Source organism: Phodopus roborovskii, unplaced genomic scaffold (genome assembly GCF_943737965.1).
Source record: "Phodopus roborovskii unplaced genomic scaffold, PHOROB, whole genome shotgun sequence".
Taxonomy (NCBI): domain Eukaryota; kingdom Metazoa; phylum Chordata; class Mammalia; order Rodentia; family Cricetidae; genus Phodopus; species Phodopus roborovskii.
The window spans coordinates 17,089,163-17,113,310 of NW_026126407.1; the positions used below are offsets into that span (position 1 = coordinate 17,089,163).

A 24,148-nucleotide genomic window follows, 5' to 3' on the forward strand; every position below is an offset into this window, starting at 1 on the left:
GTTGCTGACTTGAGTTCCTGCCTCAACTTCCCTCCGTGATGGAGTGTGAACCAAGAACCATAAGATGAAATAAACCCTTTCCTCCACAAGTTGCTTTTGGCAAGTGGTGTTTGATCTCAGCAACAGAAAGCAAACTGAGACAGAAATTGGTACCAGAAGTAGAGTGTTGCTGCAACAGACCTGGCCATGGAACTTTGGGAGAATGAAGGACAGATTTGAACTTTGAGCTGGAAAAGCCATTGAGTGCCCAGAGCTTAATGAGCTGTTGTGGAAACTCAGAAGATCTAAATACTCGTGTGATATTTCACAGGGAGCAAAGACTATCAAGGCTCTTTGGTGTGATTGTTAACTAAGAGTTTGTAATAATGAAACATTTGCTTTAGGGACAATAGATGGCAATTAGCTAGGCTGAAAAATCAGCTTTGGTTATAAGGGACAAGCATCATTGAGGTAAAATCTTTCGTGGTATTTTCTCAAATTCAGCACACAGAAGCTGTGACAAAGAGGGTCAGGGTTGTATCTCATGCTGGCAGCTAAATTTTGTCTACCAGGTGGTAATTTTTATAGGCAGGAAGGGATCATGGAAAGTTGCTGAGACTTGGTACTGTGAGAGGCCAGAAGGGGCTATTATAAAGATGCAGACTGAGTTGCAGTGGAAACACTGGGATTGAAGAGGTCATGGGAAAAAATTGAAGCTTGACACCATGTAGCAGGGTCAGAGTCCATGAAAAGAGCCCAGGAGAGGTTAGGGATGCAGGTGCAGCCTCTGGAGACCCTGGCATATTGAAGACAACTGAACTATGGAAAGACTGCCAAGAGCAATGGCAGGTATGGTGCGGAGCTCACCTGAGCCTATGAGACAAGCAAAGGATGTCAGAGCCCGAGGCAAGGGTAAGCTGCCCAAGCCCTTTGGAGCCCAGAACGTTGTGAGTGCATCCCAGATGCAAGACATTGAGCTGCAGGATTTAATTTGCACTGTTGGAGTTTGGTTTTCATTTGATTTGTTTATAACCATGTCCTGATTCTTCCTTCTTAGAGTAAGAAGTATGTAACTTAGTTTTAAGTTTACGGGAACACTTGAGAGACTTTAGATTTTAAAGAGATATTAACGAGGCTGAATTTTTAAAGTGATTTTTTTTTTTTAAAGACTATGGGACTTTCAAAAGCTGGAATATGTTTTATATTATAATGTTGATATTAGTATGAGATCTTGGATATAAACAATGAACGGAAAGATATTTGGTGTGTCGAGGTGACAAGTGGTCAGTTGTCCTTGTTGGTGTTTTTTGTCAACTTAACACAAAGTTATCTGGGAATAGGAACCTCAGTTGAGATGTTCCCATCAGATAGCCTGTAGGCAAGTCCTTAAGGCACTTTGATGATTGATGTGGGAGAGCCTAGTGTACTGTAGGTAGTGTCACCCCTGGGCTGGTGGTCCTGTGTACTTTAAGAAAGAAGGTTGGGCAAGTCTTGGGAAGCAAGCCAATAAGCAGCATCCCTCTATGGTCTCTGCTTCAGTTCCTGCACCTAGGTTCCTGCCTTGAGCTCCTGCCTTGGCTTCCTTTCCCTCCATAATGAAGTGTGTGATCTGAGAGTTGTAGGCCAAAATAAACCCTCTCCTTCCCAAGTTGCTTTTGGTCATGGTGTTTGATCACAACAATAGAAAGCGCACTAAGACACACATGATTGTTAATAGGTGACATCAGGCGGCTCGTGTAAGTGCCCCAGGCCTCCTTACACAGCTCTCAGCAGCAGGGTTTTCCATTAATCTGTAGAGAGCTCAGAGTGCAGAGCCCCACATTTGGAGCTACAGTTTGCACACGTTCAAGTGATTCCTGTCACTGAAGTAGACTCAGACCAGACATTTCTGAAATGTGTTAAACATGTTTTTCTTGAGGAAAAAAAAAAAAAGATTTCATGCTCAAATAAGTTTTGGAAACACTGAGTAAGCAGCATTAATTAAATTTATTCATGTTAATGTTTTCAGAGCCCTTATCACACTAATATGATTTGACCATTAAGTCATTGTGGGAGCAGCTCTCAGGGTTATTAGGGAACATAGCTGGAGACAGACTAACTTCTACTGTGTCACTGTTTCTTCTACTGATTTGCCTCCAACCCATTTAGTCAAAGCTTTTTCCCAAATAACCTGATCAGAGTTTGGATTCTTGTTATACCCCTAAAGTTGACAAGTTGCCATGGATAACTAATTCTACAGACTATTTATACAGTTTATCAAGGGTTTGGAAAAAGAGTCTTAACAATTTCTTAGATATTGCCTTTGACAGGTAAACAGCAAAAGCTGCACTTTAGTGTGTGGAAGGTTATTGAATGTGTTGTCTAGACTAGGATGCTGCAGGCTTTATTATCATGGTCCAACCTGTGCTGGGAGAGCAAGAGGTCCAGAATCATAGCCTCACCTCTGTTCTTTCCCTGGGCACTTAATTCCTCCTGATCTCAGCTCAGTGCAGATGACTGATGCACAGGCTGTGGGTTGTGTAAAGGACTCTACTACTTTAAAACTAGAACAATGGCTTTAATGATTGTAACTGTATATTTAGCAAAGTTTTCAAAGATACATATTTCAAAAATACATATTCTTGACAGTACTTTAAAAAAAATTGTCTCTCCCAGAGAATTTTTCTCTAAGAAATGATAAAGTATTAATTCATGTTATCAAAATTGAGATGAGAAACAGGAATGTCTTTTAGTGGTTGGGAGGTTCCAGGTCTTATCTCCAGCAGCATCACTACCACCAAAAAAAAAAAAAGAAGTAAAAAGGGCAGAGTTTACTGTGGAAAAGCTTCAGTACCAAAGCAGAATTGTTTTGAATGATGTCTAATACTTTCTGGGTTTTTTTCTCTCTCTCTTTCGTTTTAGTTTTTTGAGGTGCCATTTGACTCAAACATGAATAGAACAAAAAACAGGCCTCTGGTTCGTGGACAGATCAGGTAAATCATGGCTAATCCTCTTTTACATTCTAGAACATTCATTGACTTACATCCTGATGCTTGTTGTGTCGTTGTGTTCATTCAGCAGAATAATTATCAGAAGTGTTTCCTTAGGTCTCACTGTCTACCTAGTCTCAGATTCTTGGCCCCATTAACAGTACCAGATTTGAGTTCACTCATACAGTGAACCTCAGATCCACTGTTTTACAGATATCATGCATGCATGCAGGCCCCTGTTGTAGCTCTTAGGGTTCATCGCTGGGCAAGATTGGTGTTTGCTTTCCTCCTCCAGTAGCTTGGATAGTATCTTTCAGCACTGTGAGCATTGTTAGTCAGTAGAGGTGAACCGTTCAGTTGAGTACCAGCTAGATTTCTTCATGTTCTATGCATAAGTAAGTGGTGCCTTCAGCAATGGGGTCTTTTTTGGTTTTTCGAAACAGCGTTTCTCTGTGGCTTTGGAGGCTGTCCTCTTGTAGACCAGCCTGGTCTCAAACTCACAGAGATCCGCCTGCCTCTGCCTCCCCAGTGCTGGGATTGTAGGTGTGCATCACCACCACCCAGCGCAGCAGTGGGGTCTTATCCTCAGGTTGTAGAGGATAACCAATAGCATTATCAATTTAGAGACTGGGGGGAGGGGTCTCTACTGGGACTCCTTTGTCCAAAAACTCAAAAAAGATGTAACACATTAATGGTACAGAGGGTTTTACTTGAAAGTATAAATTGTCTAATTGGGACATTGTCTTTCCCATTATATGGTAAGTCCATTTAAATTCCATTTATACATGTATGTATTTTAGGAAGCTTCTACAGCAGTAGATTTTAGTATGGCTTTCCAAAGGCCTTTATGTTTGTTATCCATCCTTATATTTCTGCCTCTACTCTGTCCTCCCATCTTCTTCCCCATTTAATCTTCCTGTATTCCTATGTATACCTTTATAACGGTATATTTTATTTACCCTTCCATGGAAGATCTCCAGAAAACGGTTTGGTTTTGCTTATTTAATGCTCTGACCAGACAGGCACTGTCATAGACACTGAGGGCAGTGACAGCCAAGGTAACAGTTCTGTGTCTTACAGGATACCAACTTCTTATGTGTTTTATAAAATGTGTCAAATACTCTGTAGGGTATTCTAGGTGATGTGTAAACACAGAAAGGAATATCTAACCCAAACACTGTATCTTCCTTTTTTCTCGTCCGTCCCATCTTCCCTGTTTATTCCTCTAGTGTGGACCCCTGTTCTGAATCCAGAAGCTTTGAAGATCTCTACTGGATGCCCTGCAGGCATCACAGGCTGATGTCTCCATCTCTCCCTTTCATTTCTTCATTTGTTTTCTAGCCCGGCAACAGACTTTCTGTTATCCCTCTCTTTATTGTTTAATATTTCCTGACCTTTATCCTTCTGGACCATCCTGGCACCTGTGTCCTATTGCTCATGGCTATTGCCAAGGACCATCTTAGGTCAGTGCCGGTTGCTCAGCAGCCTGTCTGGCTTCCCTGCCTTTATTATCCTTCTCTCTTGCTTTCACTCAGCTGGCAGATGCATCTTCCTTAAATGATCACATTGGTTCTGGCCTAAAACCTTTCTACAAAATGTAATTAGACAAAATATTTCGTTTTGATTCTTTACTGTGTTACCCGAGGTCTTTTCTCGGTGTATTTTCCTGCAGGCCTTCCAGCCTCATCCTAAGTGCACTGTTCTCTTGTTTTCATCTGCCCTCACCCCCATGCCACACCCTTCCTGTCTGCCAGGCATCCTGGCTGCGCCTCCTGGGACCTGGGAATCTTGTCTCTGGTTCTGTAGGCTTTGTTGTGCTGCTGTCGTTGCCTTTAGTGCACATTGATGTCACAGCACTGCTCAGTACTGCCTATTCCTGCTTCCCTGGGCCTCTCCATTGTACCGTGAGCCCACAATGTGGTAGAAACCATGTGATAAGCCAGTGAACATAGCCAACAAAGACAAAGCATAGCACATGTGGCCAAGTGCTGATGGCAGTTGTCTTTATTGGGGTTTCTATGGCTAAAACAACTTTGAGAGAAAGGGGTTTATTTCATCCTACACTTTCAGGTCACACTCCGTCACTAGGGCAGAGGTCAGGGCAGGAACTCAAGGCAGGAATGGATGCAGAGGCCATAGAGGGACCATGATTCCTGGCTTGCTCAGCCTACTTTAGTAGGCACACCAGGACCACCAACCCAGCAGTGGCACCACTCACAGAGAGCTGGACCCTCCCACATCAATCATTAATCAAGACATTACCTCACAGACTTGCCCATAGACCTGTCTATGGAGGAATTTTCTCAATTAAGAGTACTTCTTCCCAAATGATCTAGCTTACATGAAATATAGTAAAGCTAACCAGCATGCCAGCACAACAATGATGAACAGAGATGGAGAGGCAATATCTCCCATGCCAGAGAAATACAGAAATCTAGAGAGTTCTTGATTTCCTAACTTTTCCCGTCAAGCAAGCACACATGACATAGACAGTCTAGGCTCTCAGGAGATCAGGAGTGAAGAATGAATATATAAGCTTTAAGATTAGAGGAGGGTGGGCATATGAGTTGGCAAAGTATAAGGTGCCTGCTGCCAAGCATAACCCCCTCGGTTCAATTCCCTGGGTCCACATGATAGAAAGAGAGAACTGATTCCCTAAGTTTTCCTTTGACCTCCACAAGCATACTGTGGCATGTATACACAAATGCATAATAAATAATAAATGACAAGTATATAAATAAATGGAATTGTAAATGTTTTAGAAATGATTAAGAGGACTATGCCTTGACAAACCAATAGGATCCCAATTTGCAGAGTGCTAAGTAAAGACAGTACTAGACACAATGGACAGGGCAGAGCAGATGGGATACACTAAAGAAGAAAGGACAGAGTGATGTGAGATGAAATTAGAAGAAACCATGGCAAAAACTGGTTTGGATTTGCTGTAACATGGGAAGCCAGAAGCCAGTCATAAGTGTGGGACACTGGAGCCAAGTGTCCACTGAAACAATCCCTCAAGGGGCGAAGATCACAGGAGGGAAATAAATGAAGACCTGTTCCGTGTCTCAAAGGACCTTAATGACAGCTAGGGGTGGGAGGTGCTGAGTTGTAATGTTGAAGCTGCTGTGGCTCTGACCAGGTTGATAAAGGGGTGATGGGCATCTGCTTGCCAAGCCTCTGCCTGCTGTGTGGACCATGAGTCTCCACGGATGGACTCTTCCCAACCCAACTCTGCCTCAGCCCCTTTTCTCCCCCTTCTACAACCCTTGTTTACTAAGGAACATCTCTTCTCTCTGACATGGGCCTGTACTCCACTTTCATCAAGTCCTGCAGGTTTACCTATAGTCTCAGGCAATCCATAAGGTGGAGGAGTCAAGAAGAATTATAGTATAATGGCAGAGAACCTGGACCTAGTGTAGGGCCCAGTCCTCAGACCACCTTCAATCAAAAGAATAACTCTTCATAACTCTTCATTGCACTTAGAGCTAAACCTGAAGGCTGGAGGGAATCCACAGGCACCCTTCCTCACTGCAGGCCTCCTGCTGGCCAAATGCATTGAGTGCTAAGCCACTCAGCCTTTGCTTTTGTCCCACCTGCAACTTCATTAGGCCAGTTTCCAACATTAGTGAGCAAGGCTATATTGTTCCCTAGACTTGTGTGAGCATAAACTTGTGTGTGGCCTTTGTGGATGACTTGAGGGGATTTTGAAGGATAATTTAGAATCTAATACATTTCACCTGACCTACATAAGCTGAACACATTGTAGGATGAACTCCACATGCTTCAAAATGAAAATTTATACAGGCCGGAGACAGCCTTAGCAGCCCAAGTGCTGCTGCATGCCTGTCCTTATAATGTGATGCCTTGTTTGCATTGGGGGGGGGGCTTAATAATGGATTTAGTTGATAAGCTTTTAAATAATGAAAATGTTTTTAAATAATGAAAACATTTATATTTTAGACATGGAAATTTTCTATAGCGTTTCATTAAAATCAAAGAGGGAAATAAAGCTAAAATACTGTCTAATTAGAATAAAACTTACAAAATTATATTCTTTGTCTCATCTTTCCAAGAAAAGTACAGAGGACAGTAGGTACTTCAGTATTATTATCTGCCAGTGGCCCATATAAAATGCCAATTGCAATCAGGCCTGGTGGCCCATGACTGTGATCCCAGTGGTTTACAAAGCTAAGGGGAAAGATCACAACTTGAAGGCACCCTGGACTACACATTGGCCATGTTGCAACACAAAATATTAAAAATACAATAAATACAACACAATGCTAGTTCTAGCTCTAGCTTAGTGGTTCAGCTTGTGCTCAATATATTCTCGCCCCTGAGTTTCCTGGCACTAGAAATCCACTTCCTTTATTGCTCTGCTATCACTTAAAATTTAAAAATATTTTTAAAAAAAAATTGTTCATCTTACCCCATTTGGAAAATACTGCTTCCATTTTCTGCACTAGTGAAAGAAAAGGTGTCCTCACAGTAAGACAGGTCCCTGAACTCATCCTAAAACATATAGACAGACATAGTTCTTTGCCCCCTGAGTATCTTCCCTGGGCCTGTGGTGTCTTGTAATAGCACAGGTACTTAATAGAAACATCTTACAGCTTCTGTCTTTCCTGTGGAAACACTTGACCCTGTGGCTTTCTGCTTTTTCCTCTGGCTCTGAGGCCATTGTGGCAGAATTATTTATCAGGCTCTTTAGTGGCATGGGGGCCACCATATGACTATGAGCATATCACTCAGGAAGTGTCCCAGATGCACATGAAGTCTCCCGGAGCCACGGTGCTCTTGACTAAAGAGCTCTTGCATCTGCCTGGAAGGAAGTCTGCAGAGAAGTGCTCCAGGGGGTTCGTAATGGAGCTGTCTTAACCTTGTTGTCATCTCCATGAATGTAGCCCAATTGGAGCCAAACCACTGCAGATGTTCCCCTGGGAACATGTGATCCCTGGCTTCAAAATGACCACTTCTGTTGGCAATTGGGGTTTGTTGTGTACAAAGTTAAGAGGTGGTTTGCTTGTAAGCTCTGTGGGGCTCTGTTTTCCTGTTCTCACTAGTAGATTGTTTCTTCCTACCCCTTATGTTACACAAGTGTCCATTGTCCTTGAACAGCCCCACCAAGTGAGGTGCCCATCTCCCTGCACATTGGTCCTAATAGGATAAAATGGATTTTGTAGTTCAGAGGTGGCTGGAGGAGTGGTTTGAAGTGGATAGGAACAACCATTTGTCTAACAGCACATTAGAACTACAGTGCCTAGGAGCTGTAGGAGGAGTTGTTGGGAACTGAACAGTCCTTCAGGTTCACCCTGAGGCCTCTCCCAGGACTCTTCCAGCCATGCCGCCCCTGGGGTCTCTTCTCTGGCTTAGCACTTGACCCTGAGGGTCTTCTCTCCTACACAGACCTCTGCTGGCCCCATTCAGTGGCTTTTGTTTCTCCTCCTGGGAGAGGGCATCACCCTTAGCATTTGCTGGTTGCAGCTGGCCTCCAGTCTCCCAGCCACCTCTGCTTTTCTCTATATCACACTGCATTTTGTTGTAAATTCCAACCCTCTGCATCCTTTTCTCCCTTAAGTTCATGCATTCCTCAAAATGACCATCTCAGCCCTAGCCCTCAGTCTTTAGTTCCCCTTCTCTAAGGACAAAGCTTCACCTCCACAAGAAAAAAAACCTGATAGCCCAAATATGAGCCTGCTAGTTCACCCCTGACCCACATCCCTGGGGCAACAGAAAAGCAAACTGGCAGTTAACCATTAGTGATGGGCAGGGGACACTGAGGCTGCCTTTGCCTAGGAAGCTTGCACCTAACTTCACCCTAGGCTTAGTCTGATGCTCACCTCAGGCCCTGGTTCCACATGATAACTTTGAGGCTGCAATCCATCTCTCTCCCCCCTCGGCACATGCTTACATCAAATCCTATCACTGCTTTATACTCAAGTCTTAAAGGGGTTTTGGTTGGTTGGTTGGTTGGTTGGTTGGTTGGTTGGTTGGTTGGTTGGTTGGTTGGTTGGCTTTGGTATTTTGAATCTATGTATCTCTAGCTGTCCTAGAACTCACTTTGTAGACCATGCTGACCTCAGTCTCAGAGATCTGCCTGCCCCTGCCTCCCAAGTATTGGGATTAAAGGAGTTCGCCACCATACCCAGCTGAAGATTCTTAAACTTAGCCTTAACTGTGGTTGTTTTGCCTAGGAGGTGGAGGCTTGCATCCTTTCTTCTCTTCATCTGGCAGATCGTCCCTAGCATTATTTCATTGTTCTGTTAAAATAGAATCTTTGTTTTTCAAGAGTGCAGAGGGATGTACACACTTGTAATCTATTGTCTTCGTCAAACTTGAAGTTTTCCAGTTTAAATTTACAATGTACCTATACAGGTGGTAGGTAGTTTAGTGATGTCCTTGTCCCTGGTCTGCCCTGTTAAACTCATATTTCTTAATACCATCAAGGCCTATTGTTTCTTCTAAATGTTTTAGAATTCTCCCTGTTAACTCCACTCATCAAGAGTGTATTGATTACCTGTGGTATTAGAAGCATAGTGTGTTTAGTTTCTGTGCTGCTGAAAGCTATGTAAAGTGGGTAGGGAAATCAGATGTACAGAATGCTTAGCAGACAGGGCTGGACAGTCACACAGTACTTGCTGAATGAAATTAATAAATGGGTGTGAACAGGAAGGTCTCTGAAAAGTCATAGCAGACCCAGAAAAGGACAGAGTAGACATTGCACCCCTCCTGGCAAGGGGTCCTGGGCTAAGCCTTTCTTCCTGTTACTCTGAAAGACATCTGTATTTTGATTGCATCTCCTTTGAATTTTCCATTTTCCAGCTTGGTGATGCTGACAGAAATAATAGATGTCAACATTAGTTTTTCCAACTTAATGGATCAGATGAGGGTGATCCATGATGTGTAAGCTTAGGTGTGGGCTGTAAGCAGGGGAGATTGCCTGATAAGAGCCAAGCGCAAGGTTATTTGGAAAGGATAAATGGAAACCCTTGGAATCGGGGGTCAGCCATACTTGTCTTGAAAATGAATGATAAAGATGGAGTTTTAGAATGAAATGAATGGATTGTTTAGTTGGCATTATAACTTAAAGAGCAGGGTTTAGCTTAAGTATTATAGAGACTTACAGAAGACATTTTTCAAATTTACTGAAGGTTTTACCAGTAAGCACTTAAGCAAATGTAAACATTGCGTGGGCTGCAGGGGAGCTGTGAGTATTAGTCACTACCTAGTCACGCTGGTCTAGTGGACGCAGACCCGGCCAGGCACAGGCCTGCACAGCTTCGAAGGCTTGTTATGATTAGTCTCTCAGTGTGTGTACACTGCTAATGTAATAAGAACATAAACATTTGGTAAGTATAGAAATTTCTTTTAGTAACGTTAACCAGTGATTTGAAGCAGCAGGAAAAACAAATTTGGTCTTAACTTAGATTCAGAGGTGTTAATGTAGAGAAGATTGTTCTGGAAATAAGATCTTTCGGTATCATGAACCATGGAGCTGAGAAGTCAGCAGAAAGTCTTTGTACATATCATCAGGCTTAGTCATTGCTGGGGTAAGCAAGGGTCACACTGAGAGTCCCTGAGAGCCACAGTCTCCCTGGAAGTTGGGAGAAAAGAGAACGCATGCATGACTGAACCACTCTTGAGTTCTGAGTGTTGATGTCAGCCCTATGTGATGGGCTCTTCAGGTCTGTGCCCCGTTTTACTAGGTAGTCTACTACTTACTTGAAGAGATAGATATCATATCTTAGGATCTTAGACTGTGTTTCTGAGTTTTTGTTTGTTTTGTTTAACAGTAATCAAGGTTCACATGGGCTGATGGTCCCTCCTCTGAAGACTGGACAGGCATAAATGCTAGTCCCTTTGGTGGGTGTGAGTGTAGGCTTAGGAGATGTCTTCTTTGTGGTTTGTTCACACAAGGATCAAGAAGGGCTGCAAGAACCCCAGAACAGACACGGAGGTTCTCCTCCTGCTGGTGGAGGGGTTCAAGAAGAGAAAGGTGAAGAAAACGGTTCTTGGAAATGTTTTATTGGTGTTACTATGTCATTGTATTTGTTTTCCGGAAGTGCTGGAAATGAACTAGAGCTTTGTGCAGGCTAAAGAGCCATTCTTACACTAGCTCTACCCTTAGCCCTTGTCTATCTCTGAGTTGAAGAGAAGTATGGGGAGCAGCATTCATAAAGTTAGCAGACACTTTCTCTTCTTCCTAAGCCCAAGAGAGCAAACAGTGGAGCAGCCATCAGAGCAAGCCCAGATTATATCAGCCTGCTACACTTGCCTTGGTTGCCAGCATTTAAAAATAAATCAAACTCACATCAAACTCTACATTCCCAGACCAAGGTGATACGCCCCCACATGTCTGCCAAGCTCAGCCTCTACCGCTCCCTGTCTTTTAAGTAAACCCACGTGTCTCCTGTGGGCAGCCTGGTTCCTGCTGCAACTTTATTTGCAAGAGCAGTCCCAGGTTAAGTTTGCAGGTTGGAGGAAGCAGGGGCAGGGTGATGCTTACTACTAGGAATACACACAGCTCCCCACATCTCCATCCTGTGGAGACAGAAGGCCCGCCTTCATTTTTTTAAGTTGTGTTTTGTAAAGCCTTGCAAAGAGTCCAAATCCATTAAAACTCTCTTTTGCATAAGTGAATAAAGCCCTATAAATTAAAGACTAGAGGGAGAGTTAGTTAAACCATCCGGCTCAAGTAAAAAATAAAAATGTACATATCTCCAATGCAGTGGGCACTGGATGTCAGAGGATGAGGAAGAACGGGGGTTTCAGTGGGTAGCTCTGCCCAGTGCCTTAAGTAGATTCAGAGATTGTACCTCTGCACTGGGAACTGATCTTCATAGATGAATTAAATTATTTGTGGTGGTCTGAGTAAGAATGGCCCACATGCACTCATATATTTGGATGTTTTGTTCCCAATTGGTGGACTGTTTAGGAAGAATAAGGAGGTATGTCACTGGAGGTGGGGCTTTGGGGTTTAAAAGCCCATGCCAGGCCCAGTCTCACTGCCTTCCTTGGACTTGCAGATCAGTTGTGAGTTCCCAGCTCCAGAGCCATGCCTCCTGCCTGCTACTGCTACCCTCCCTGGCATGATAGTTATGGACTCAGCCGCGGGAAGTATAAGCAAGGCCCCACTAAATGCTTGCTTTTATAAGTTGTTTTGGTCATGGGATGTCTCTTCACAGCAGTACAAAAGTAACTAGGACAGCATTTGGAATCACCTACCCCTCCCCCTGAAATTCCAGTCCTTATACGAATGGTTTTTTGTTTTTTGTTTTTTTGTTTTGTTTTTTGGGTTTTTGTTTGTTTGTTTGTTTGTTTTTCTGTAATTTAGATGAGTTAGTGTGGCACCCTTCCTGTCTGAGGAGGTTAGCTCAGAAGTCTGCCATGGCTTACACAATTTGGCCCTAGAAACCTGACTGGGGTGACAAGGGCATGAAGAAAGGACAAGGGTAGACACACATACAGAAAAGTTAGAATCTGGTAATCTGCAGGTATTTATTTAATCCAGAAACTTGGTGTTATATACACCAGGAGGAGGCTGTGGGCAGTCTTAGACTACAGTCATGGAGGAGGTGGCTGTGGGCAGTCTTAGACTACAGTCATGGAGGAGGAGGCTGTGGGCAGTCTTAGACTACAGTCATGGAGGAAAAAGCCATGGTTGCTAGTTTTAGCACACACTGGTCAGTCATTAGTGAACAGTCATATTTGGACTACTGGAAGGTTTTGCCACTTCTCTAATCCTCAGCCGGGAAAGGCAGCACACATCCACTCTGGACCTCTTCATCAGCTCTCCATAAAGGTCAGCTTGGTACAGGGTTCACTCTGTTTTGTTATATTCTGTTGCTGCCTGACTTCAAACAGCAGAGCCGCCTTCTTTTCCTCTCAGTTGGTCTTTTGAAACTCCTTCAGCATAAGCAGATATACTAATTTCTTCCTTCAAATGTTTTTTTTTTTCATATAATACAACTTCCATGCCCCAGTATAGTCAATAGTAAATAGAAATATTTGCTGTTGGTTACATTTCTTGCATCCTTCTTAAATGTGGTTTAAAATTTAGTCTTTTAATGTGGCTTTCTATCTCAATTTCTTTAAGTTCTGAAAGTATACCAGTGTTCTGCTGCTTTATCATATCTACAGCTTGAGACTTAATCAGAAATAGAAAATTCCTAATAAGATTCTAGGAAGACATTTTCAGAACAGTTATCTGTAGAAACATTCCCCCAGAAACCCATTTCAAAGCTCAAATGCAGGATTTATGCAGGAAATTAAAGTTAAATTGGCTTGATTTGGTGAAGCTTTAAGCTTTTCTTTTGTTTTTTGAAGAAAGGAAATTTTATTTTGTAATTTAAAAATCATTTATTCAGGAAGAATGGGAAAGAAGTATGAGATTAATTTTTATATAGGCCAATTACCTGTGTTTATAATATAAAGCTTAATTCAATGCAGTGTTTTCTGGACCCCCAACACACTGCTTAAACAGAAGGGTCCAGTTTCCCCAGGAAGTTATTTAAAAGCCAGATAATTTAAGTTATATTCATTAAGTGCAATAAGTTGGAAAATCAAAGCTTGTGTTTTTCCTCATTTCCAATATCTATAGAAAAGTCTCCTTCAATATAGCTACATCAGGACTAGTATTTAGTAAATAAAGCCATGTTCCATTCCAAGGGAGGAAAGTACAGCCCATGGAATTGTGTGGATAAACCCCTATTCTTGCTCTGTTAGTTTGTAATATCCTTGGACAAGAAAGACAGTAGAGTGAGTGCAGCATTTAAAATGTAATTCAGTTTGCATGTCAGTTTTGAAGTAAATCATTCAGTCCTCATCGTGAACCTCTTTGCATGAAGGAGCCCTCATGGTCTGTCCACCCTCCCACACTGTCAGACAGGGTTGCTTGGCTTGTCCATACACATACTCATACTCTTAAATCACCATGCAGTTATTGACTGTATTACTGAAATTTGGTTACTTATTGTCAGACCCTGTACATACTCATTTTTGATCTTTCCCATACAAATAAACTGCAGCCAGGACCATTCAGAAACCCTAGTGCCTCTGGTACTACTGGACACTTTCACAGCTGCTGTGGTAGGAGGTTGGGAACACCAACAATTTTTTGTAGATTAATCAACTTTGCCTATTGCTAGTTCATTTTTTTGTGTGTGATTTGATAGAACAAAATTAAATTCTTATACAAGTTGTAACTGCAAATAAAAATGCTTGTATATAAATAAAATACCTGCTCAAAAAAAAAAAAAAAAATCTGTAGGCTTTGAAATAAACCAGGGAAAGAATCACATTCCGATTTCAAAGCCCCTCCCTATATCCAGCTCTGCTTCAAGGGCCCTCCCTATTTAAATAATGCTCTCTCATTCTCTCATTGCATGTGTTCTTTCATGTAGCTGATTTTACAGAGAGCTCATGGGGCTTGTGTCTGTGTGTTTAATGTCTGTCTTCCTTCCTAAATACAACGTCCTTGTTTTCCTATCTGTTCTGTTGCCAAGCTGTGTAGTGATCAACTGTCCGGCAGAGACATTCCCAGAGAATGGGAATGAAGGAGTAAACAGCCTAACAGGTGAAGGCCCTTGCACAGCTAGTGGGTGCCCTGTGCTCCATAAGGGCTTCCATGAAGTATTTCTACTTCCCACTTAACTGAGTTACAGAGGAAGAACTTGGCATAGGGTGGCATGGCTGGGTGGGTGGGATAGACCCTTTCCTTCCTTCTGCTCTTGCTATTGATTGAGCCTTTTTACCTAAATGAGTTTGGCTTGAACTTCAGCAACAACACTGGAAGAGCCCTCACACAGCCCCATCTTTTTGTTGAGGGAACAAGGACCAGACAGCTTCAACCAAACAGCTTCACTGTTTAATAAGTGGTTAACCATCCGGCTCTGACCTAGTCTCAGAGTGCCTGCATCCTGGCCAGTGTGCTTGGTCATTCCGTCATCAGGAAAGCAGACAATAATAATAAAATTAAAAGATGTGAAAATCATTTTGTTATGAAAATGTTTAACAGGCACTAGAGCAGAGACAGTGCATGAAGCTAAGGCTCCCTTGACCCAGGGTTAGCAGTCACCAACCCTTTTACTACCCTACCCCTCCAACTTCCTCTTATGGTACTTTATGGTAGTACTTTCTCATCAGGACTGCAAACCCACAAATAATGACACGGAGACTTATTAGTTATGAAAGCTTGGCTTGTCCTCAATTACCTCTGGTAACTTTAATTAACTTGCTTCTATTAACCTACATCCTGCTAGACAGCTCAGTTACCGCTCCTCTGTACCGTATTGTTGTGTGAAGTATCTTTTACTCTTTTGGCTTTTTTGAGGGGCCCACCACCACCCAGCTCCCAAGTAAATCATACATGGAGTCTTATTGTTGCTTATGAATGCCTGGACTCAGTTTGGCTTGTTGCTAGCCAGTTTTTCTTAAATTAACCCATTACCTTTTCCCTCTGGGCTTTTCCCATTCTCTTCTGTATATGTTAGCTGTACTCCATGGGTAGCTGTGTAGCTGGATGGCTGGGTGGCTGGCCCCTGATGCCTTCCTCCTCTTGTTCTCTTGCTGCTCCTCTTTACTCCTCGTTTCTCCTTCTATCTATACTTTCTGCCTGCCAGCCCAGCCTATCCTTGCTCATACCTTGCTATTGGCCGTTCGGCTCTTTATTAGAACACCAAGTGTTTTAGACAGGCAAAGAATCACAGCTTCATCAAGTTAAAACAAATGCAGCATAAGCAAAAGTCACACACCTTAAAATAATACTCCCCAACACCGTATGTCCAATTCGGTCTGCATCTCGATGGCATCTCATGCTTCAAATCATCCCTCATTTCATCCCTCTGACTTCCTCTCTCTGCTTGCAAGTCCCACCTTTTCTTTCCTGCCTAACTATTGGCCATTCAGCTTTGTATTAAATCAATCACAGTGACACATCTTCACAGTGTACAAAAAGATAGCCCACACCAGTGCTTTTAATGGTACACACAGCTGAGGCTGTTTGACTAAGTCAAGTTGTGTTAGGTGAAGCAGGGAAATCAAGGGACATGCTATTTCTCTGCTAGCAACTACTGCTGCTAGGTTATGACCCTGTGTTCTTTCAGCTGGAACAAGTGAAGGGGCATATGGGCATACATGACAAGGCACTTAAAAGTGGGTGACCTGCCCTGGCCAGCCACGGTGAGCAGAGTTTAGTGGCTCCTATAGATCCCAAAAGTATGGTCTTGCCATGTGTCAGTGTTGTGTTGGTGGTGGGATGGCATAGTTTGTGACCTGTAGCAAGCCTGGCTGAAGTCTTACCTGGTTCCCTGACAATGCCACTGCTGCTAGTCTTTGAGCCACACCCAGAACCACTGTGGAGGGTGGACCCTGCTCCTTTCTCCTCAGCTTACCCCTGGCAGCCAGATGTAGCACTCCACATGAACATGAACTGCTATAGAATAAATGACTTAAGGAGAAAACGGTAATGGGGAAGTTTAAAACAGAGTTCTCAGTGCAGAGTAAAGTGACAGGAAGAAGGTGCTTCCACATCCTGTGTCAGCCCCTTGTCTTCGTGTTGGAGACACTTGTAGAACCTCCAGGAAGGGAGGTGCAGGTGGGTTTTCTGAGCAGTCACTAAGCTGTGTGATCAGGGGACAGCATACAGGGCAGCTGGCCTGTAATCAAAGAAGGGCTGCCCTCGGTCTGTGACCTGTGATTCTTCACTCTCATCGTGTAAGCCGAGAGTCGTTGTTCTGTTTAATCAGATGACAAAGGGACACTTTTTCCAGATGAAAATTGGGTGTCTATTGAAACTGCGAGTTTGGGGGTGGGTTCCCACTCGGTGGACCAGCACTAGGCTTGCTGCTTGTGGCCCTTGCTGGGCCCTAACACCACATACTCAACTGAAAGTGCCAAACTTCTACAACTTTAATATTGCTGTAAGGTTGTTGCTTTCCTGGTAAGCTGGACTTTAAAACATAGCCCAGTGACCACTAGCTGCGTTCGCTCTTCCTGAAACCACTGTCCTTGTCTCCTCCTTCCTTCAAAGTTTCAGAGTCTACTGGCTTCCTGACGTGCTGGAGTTATATTGGATACATTGGGTTTTTTTAATTTTTAGAATTATATTTAGAGAGAGTGTGATGGCATGTGTACAAATCAGAGACAGTTTTCAAGTGTTGTTCCTTTCCTTCCACCCAGAGACCTGGGGTCAGACTCGGGTCGTCGGGCTTTGAGACGGTACTTTCCCCACTTAGCCACCTCACAGACGGCTCTCGGCTGTTTCTGCCGTTCTCCCTCTCATCCATCATGGGCTCGGTATAAACTTTCACTTCCAGGGCCCTGTGGCAGTACACACCTTTAATTCCAGCATTAGTTAATAATTAAGTAAACATTATAAGATAGATTCATGTCCTCCTTGAAACATGTCCACCCTGCGCCCCCATCATGGCTCACTGTGGTAGCCACCCCATGTTTCCCTGTTTCATGCGTTGCTACAGGCAACAGGGAGCAGGGCATCGGGCGCTCTCTCCTTTCCCTGTGGCACAGCCTGTGCCTGTACTTCGGTGAGAGCTGTTCTTTGTGCTTCCCTGTCAGGAAGTGAAGTAGGTGAACAATGAGGAAAAGCCCAAGGAACCCAGACAGGAGACTGTTCCCCACTGACAAGATCCCCCAGACCTAAGCTGACCCAGGAAATGTGAGGATCTGCAGGGGTGTTCCACTACGTCCCAAATGCCAGTTGGGAAACTCTGGGCCCAGTTAATGAGCCAGGCTTTAAACACAAGCCCAGGCCCACCTGCTAAGTCCTTTTACTTGCATTGGGTCTTATTCTCAACAGAAAAATGAAAAGATACTATGTATACTCTCAAATATACTTTATTAAGTCCTTTTACTTGCATTGGGTCTTATTCTCAACAGAAAAATGAAGAGATACTATGTATACTCTCAAATATACTTTATTAATTTTAAGAGTTGGTCATGTTGTTGTTTTGTTGTTGTCATTGTGGGAGACAAAGGATGCTGTTTTCCATCTATCCTGTTGGCAATTTTTGCTCTGGTTTTGCTTCAATTTTAGGGTCAATCCACAGTGTTAATGTAGATTAAGGAGGTGGGCACTCTTCTATCCCACTGGTGGGAGTGACAGCTGTGCAGTCGGCAGCACGTGTCATATCAGGCACCTCTAAAATGTGCATGTCAACAGCAGAGCCTAGTGGCTCTAAAACAACAGAATAGTGCATACCATCTAGCTCAGCAGGTTCCTATCTAGGAGTTTCTCCTGCTTGGAGCCATGAGCAGAAGTCTCCATAGGAAATCCATCCGTTTTAAAACGGTAAAAACATTGTGCCCAGAAAGGGCATGTTGATTAAGTTAACTGGCATATATGCACAGAATAAGCCCCCTCTGTAGCTGTCTCCGATGATGCAAACCAAGTAGGGACATGGGGAACCTGAAGATTTATGGAAGTTAAGGAAGTAGCAAAACCTTTATTGAGTGTGTCTTTACCTTTAAAGTAACTGTAGCACAGGGAAGACCAGAGGGTAGTAAACCATATCTGTCTCAGGATCATTTAGAATTTCTTCTTTTTTTATCTTTATAGTTGCAGATTTTCCGAACTGAATGTGTTTTACGCTTACAATAAGGATTTTAGCAAAAGTGAAACACAACAGGATAATGAGCCTGAGGACTCTGGAGCTTGCCACTTGGGGCACTCTCTCCTGGTGCTGGGCTTCCCAGGGCATGCTGGATAAATATCTTCATCCTTGTTTGTGCAGCCTGTCAGCCTACTTGGTTTTCACTCATGCCCCTGAGCACATTGATTTAAATGCCAAGATCAAGCCTCCTGATTTTCTGTGATTCTAACACAGGTCAGAAACTAAACTTCCACCCCCAATTGCCTATCTCAATAAATTAAATTCATGTGTGCGTCTCTGAAAGGGCTTTTCATAGCACTAACACCCGGAATCCAACTGCTTCCCGGCCGGCCCTTGGCGAAGGGAACAACCCTCTTCTTCTTCCAAAAAAAAAAAAACAAGGACCAATTCAGGAAAAATAAATATGTTTATGAGCCACATTTTTCCCCACTCCAAATAAAGCTAGCCTTTTGGAGTCTCATGTCTAAGAAGGCCTGTTCTCACAACCTGGTAACTTCCTTACTGAAAGAACAACAGTTCAGTGCTTACCTAGTTGTTATGGCTTCCGTTCTCCTTTCTGGGCATGTGTGATAACACCTAGACAGCTTCCTAATCTTCCATCTGGAGAATTCCAGACGGTTCCAGGTCAGCCAGTGCCTGTCCCAGCGGCTAGGAGCTCTCAGTTCTCTTGCTGAGGACCCTGGTTCAGTTCCCAGCAGCCACATGGTTCACAGCCATCTCCAGTTCCAGGGGATCTGACTCTTCTGTCCTCTTCAAGTACCTGTGCACACATAAAAGAAAGACTGAAAGTGACAGATTAGGGAGGAAAACGAGTAAAAGCGAAGTGCAGAGAATGCTGTCCCCATTGTTGGGAGCTAAAGGTGGGCAAGTAAGTTCAAGGTCACACAAGACACAGGCTAGGGATCAAGTCTCTCCAAGTGCTGCAGTAGTAAATCATTCAGGCCCTTTCCCAGCAGAAGCAGAAACAGTAGCTATGTCACAGATAGGGGAATTCTTGGGGTGGGAGTGATGAAAGGACAAGATGGATGAAAGACTCAGGGTGCCCAAGTGTTTCAGAAGTCATTGGCAGTGGTTTCCAGACAGGTGGCCAGGAGACAGGTGGGTGCAGATGCACTCAGATCTTAGTGATAGCCATGGTTCTTCCATTACCTTGTGATGGCCACATGCCCGTGTGTGTTCTCACTTTCCTCAGAACCCTGTTCTGTTCTGTTCTACCTTCCAGGCAGGGCAGAACACAGCCCCTGGGTGGAAAGAGGGCCAGCTAAGCGAGAGTCAGAGTGGAAATTTTTACCTAGTGCCCTAGCTCTGTGGCCCTGGTATCACATGACATTTGAGCTGCTGGGCCGTCCTGCTCCTCCACTCCCATCTCCTCTGGGGTTGGAAGAGGGTGAGTTCAAATTCAACATCATTCTGCAAGTTAGTCCTTCTGAGAGGGCCCAACTCACAGTTCAGAGCACCTCTCATCAGTGAAAGCCTTGGCAACAGAAGGGTGTTATCTCAAGTCATTGCCTCCCTTAGAGAAATGACATTTTTAAAACCAGAACCCCCCCCCAAAAGTCTGCTACTTGGTGACTGGGACTTCTCATGAAATATTATGGGACCCTATAATTGAGTAAGTCTGGGACACTGCACACATGGTTTTCTTGGGGGTTGCTTTTTGTAGAGAAAGCACAGTCTTGAGTAACCTACATTGATTCTAAGAAAAAATAACACATGTATGTAAGCAGGAACTGGGAGGTCATACTTTTCTAGACTCAAAAAGTCTTTCACACTGTAAAGTGTCCTTTTACATACGTAACCCTCTGTGACCCGCCATTGATAGTCATAGCCACAAACCAAGTTACATCATTGGCAGTTTGCACCAGCCCCCTGGTGTTGCTTGTCACAGGACTGTAGGGCCTTAAGCCTGGAATGTACTGAAGATCGCATGGCGCTTATTCCCTGGAGCAGACATTGCTGTTTGATGTCATTGATTTGGTGACACTAAAGTGAAACAAATGAATAGAATGGCTTCCAGAAGGGATCCTGCTTTTGTCCAAAACTTGTATTATTGTTTGAGTCTGTCCCGTATTTAGCAACAGTTAGAATAGAGCCCCGAAGTGTAGCCCTGTATAAGCCCTCACTTCAACCCTTGAAGAGATGAGTGACAGAAACCTGCAGATGAGGAGTGCAGGGGGTTCCACCTCCATGAGTTTCTTTACAGTCTCAGAAAGACTTCCCACAACTGTGAAGAAGGGCCCGCCCGTCACCCTCAGTGGATTTGAGGATGCTGGCTCCTCATTAGCGCGGGCTCTGATCCAGAGCCACATGGAACATGTTCACTATGTCCTCTGCTCTCTTGCAGCCCATTGCTAGCTGTGTGTTTTGCCACCTGTTGTGCTGTGCCAGGAGTGGCCCTTCTGACCTGGGGAGTGAATCCACTCACGGGGGCTCTGGGCATCTTCAACATTTTCCTGTATACCTGTTGTTACACACCTCTGAAGAGGATCAGCATTGCCAACACCTGGGTGGGAGCCGTGGTTGGAGCCATCCCACCTGTCATGGGCTGGACAGCCGCAACCGGAAGCCTTGATGCTGGTGAGTGTCTCCAGGTGCAACACTTTGGCTTTCCTCCACAGACAGGGTTAGGAGTGCGGGATGGAAGAGCTCGGATCCTCCAGGTGAACCCAGCACTCGACAGCCAGGGGCTACATGGAGCTTGCTGTGTTTCCATTTTACTCTGATGACTGGTTCTTAGGGCAGATGTGTTGATGAGGCAGTCCTGAGCTGCAGGGGCCCCATGTCACCCTGATATGGTAGACATAGGGAAGGCCTAAGAGAAAACAGCAGGCCTGTGACTGCAGGTAAAGTGAAGAAAGGCCCTGAAAACAGTGGTGAAATCAGATCACATGAAGACTGGCAGATTTGTTTGGGAAGGCCAGTCTGTGGGGAAGGGATGTGGAACTGGCCTCCCTGGCCCCTGTTAAAGCTATGTTACCTAGCTGACAAGCCTCCTTCCTGCTCCTGGAAGAGGCTCATTTTCCCTTGTGAAAGGACAGATTATCTTCATTAGCTCCTCGTTTACTTTTACATGATTTGCTTAAATTGTTCCTGCTGTCTACAGAAAAACCATTCAGCAGGTCTCCATTTTTTGGTGGTATGTCACAGCTGGATTTGTGGGGTGAAAATAGCTCATTTTACCATCTGTGAGGGGAGTGTCCCAGTCTGATTAGTCAAGTAATTAGTGTTTTGACCGACACTTAGGAAGGAAGTGGTGAGGTTTCCTGCAATATATGTAAGTACATATTTTTCACATGAGAGATCAAAAGGCAGTTGGCCATAAACCGTTGCCCTGTAAGCCACATTTCTGAAACTTTTCATAAAAGCTCATACACTCTGATTTGGCAAACGCACAAATGTGATTACACCTTTGCCACTATCGTCTCCTAGAATGGTTTTAATATCCTGTAAGTGGTGGGTTTTAATGAATATACAAATACAGCATTCTAAAGCGTATGTGCTCCTGTGCTCTGTGATAAACTAAGCTCCAGCCTCATCCACGTGGGAGGCAGCAGAAGCAAAGGGCTTCAGAGCCAGAGCTGAGCCTCTGTTTGCTGCTGACCTGAGACCTGAGCTTAACCTTTCTCCCAGGTTTCTCATCTCCCACTTGTAGCTGATGACCATCTGTCCTTGCGGAGGACAAGTGGGTTGTTACTTTAGTCTGACCTGTGCTGCCACACCAAATTAGGGCATTGTTTGTTTGTTTGTCAAGACAGGGTTTCTCTGTGGCCTTGGAGCCTGTCCTGGAACTCGCTGTGTAGACCAGGCTGGCCTTGAACTCATAGAGACCCTCCTCTGCCTCCCGAGTGCTGGGATTAAAGGCATGCGCCACCACCGCCCAGCCAGATTAGGTCATTTATATGAGAAAGAAATTTATCTCATACAGTTATAGGAGCTAGGACATCCAAAGTTAAGAGCCAACAACTGGGTCATTAGGTAAATGCATTTGCCATCAAGCCTGGTGACCTGAGTTTGATGTGGTCTTTCTATAACCTAAAATTTAATTGTATACAGACTTATTAATGATGGGTGGCCGAGGGGCCAGACATACCTTGTTCACAGACTATGCAGCTGTCTAGAAAATGATAGAGAACCCAGTATGAAACAGAAGATTTCTGAAACAACCAGAAGTTCCCCTGTCAGCTCTCAACGCTGACTTCTGTTCTTTGTCTGGGAATCTTGTAACCCCACTGCTCAGGGGGCTGGGGAAGAAGGACAAGTCTGAGGCCAGCCTTAGCGGAACATTTTCAAAAAGGCAAAAGATGCCTCATGTACCTAGCTAGCTCCTAAGGAGTTTGTACAGAAAAGGTATCAACAGCTCTATATATGAAAGTTCACAGTGTTTGTCCGACACAGCCAAGATCAAAATAAACAACTCAATGAGGAGTCATCTTCTCTTTCAGAAGATGGAATCTAAGAGAACATGTTATAAAAATCTATTGCTGGCATTTTAGGAGCTAAGTTAAATATAAGTTAATGCACCTGAGTCATCTTCTAGAACTGCGCTGTTTGGGATGGTAGTGACTAACCATGGGTGGTGATTTAATTTTTAAACCAAATCAACTAGAATTTCCTCAGTCTCACTAGCTGTCATTCAGGTGTCCAGGACCACAATACTGAACAGCACAGAGCAGAATCTTTTATTAAAGGCTTGGACTTGACATGTCCCTTAAAGTGCTTAAGATTGAAGGCTTGGTCCCCAGTGGGCAGCAACATGGCAATGTGGTGGGGGCTTTGAGAGCAAGTGGAGCAGATTTGGATAAAGTGGGTCATTGAGAATACATCCTTGCAGGGGCCAGGCCCTTGTTTTTCCTTCTGGCTGCTCTAAGTGAGCAGCCTCCCATGCCGCACGCCTCCTGCCCTGACACACTGCTGAGGGCCCGAAGTGACTGGGCAGACTCTGGTCTAAATTATGAGCTGTGACGTTACCTTTTGTCTATCTTCAATGTTTGTCACATCAATATGAAGGTAACACAGTTTCCATCAGTAGGAAGATCACTCAGAGAGCACTTCCTAGGTACAAAGACTGTCTTTCTGAAGCTGTGTCCACTCCTTCCTGCGTGTCCTTTTAACAATGGGAGCAGTATGGATGTGTTCCTGTCTTGCTAAACCAAAGCACTAATTCACAGGCTCAGTGCCCATCCATTTTTCCCAGATGCTGCTGGGCTTCTGGGCATGTGGCTCCAACAGTCTGAGAATGTCACATGTACCAAGTTTCCAGGTGCTGCTCATGTCCCTGCTCCAGGAACCACACTCTTCAAATTCACAAAAGACAGGATCCTGAAGAGCCCCAGCCCCCCCCCCCAGGGCCTCAGAAATATCTAGAGCCGGATGTTGATGATTGTTTGAGATGTCTGAACAGTGGTGTGTGTGTGTGTGTGTGTTGTCAACAGAGGTTGACAACCGCCAGTGTTCTCATCTTGGGAGATATAGATAGATGAGTGGGAAAAGGCATTTCTGAGGGGGAAGAAATGGCAGGCGCTTCCCTTTCTTCTGTAGTACTCCAGACCATTTCATCTTGGAACCTCCCAA

The 24,148-nt window shown here is 44.1% G+C and overlaps 1 protein-coding gene across 1 annotated transcript in view; it reads left to right on the top strand.

The window, feature by feature from the left end:
- The window catches only part of LOC127219135 (protoheme IX farnesyltransferase, mitochondrial), a 107,628-nt gene that overhangs the window by 74,983 nt on the left and 8,497 nt on the right, over window positions 1-24,148 (top strand). The window contains exons 5-6 of the mRNA XM_051180391.1: window positions 2,881-2,951; window positions 20,922-21,154. Coding sequence (XP_051036348.1) covers window positions 2,881-2,951; window positions 20,922-21,154 — 304 coding nt within the window. The remainder of the gene's footprint in view (window positions 1-2,880; window positions 2,952-20,921; window positions 21,155-24,148) is intronic.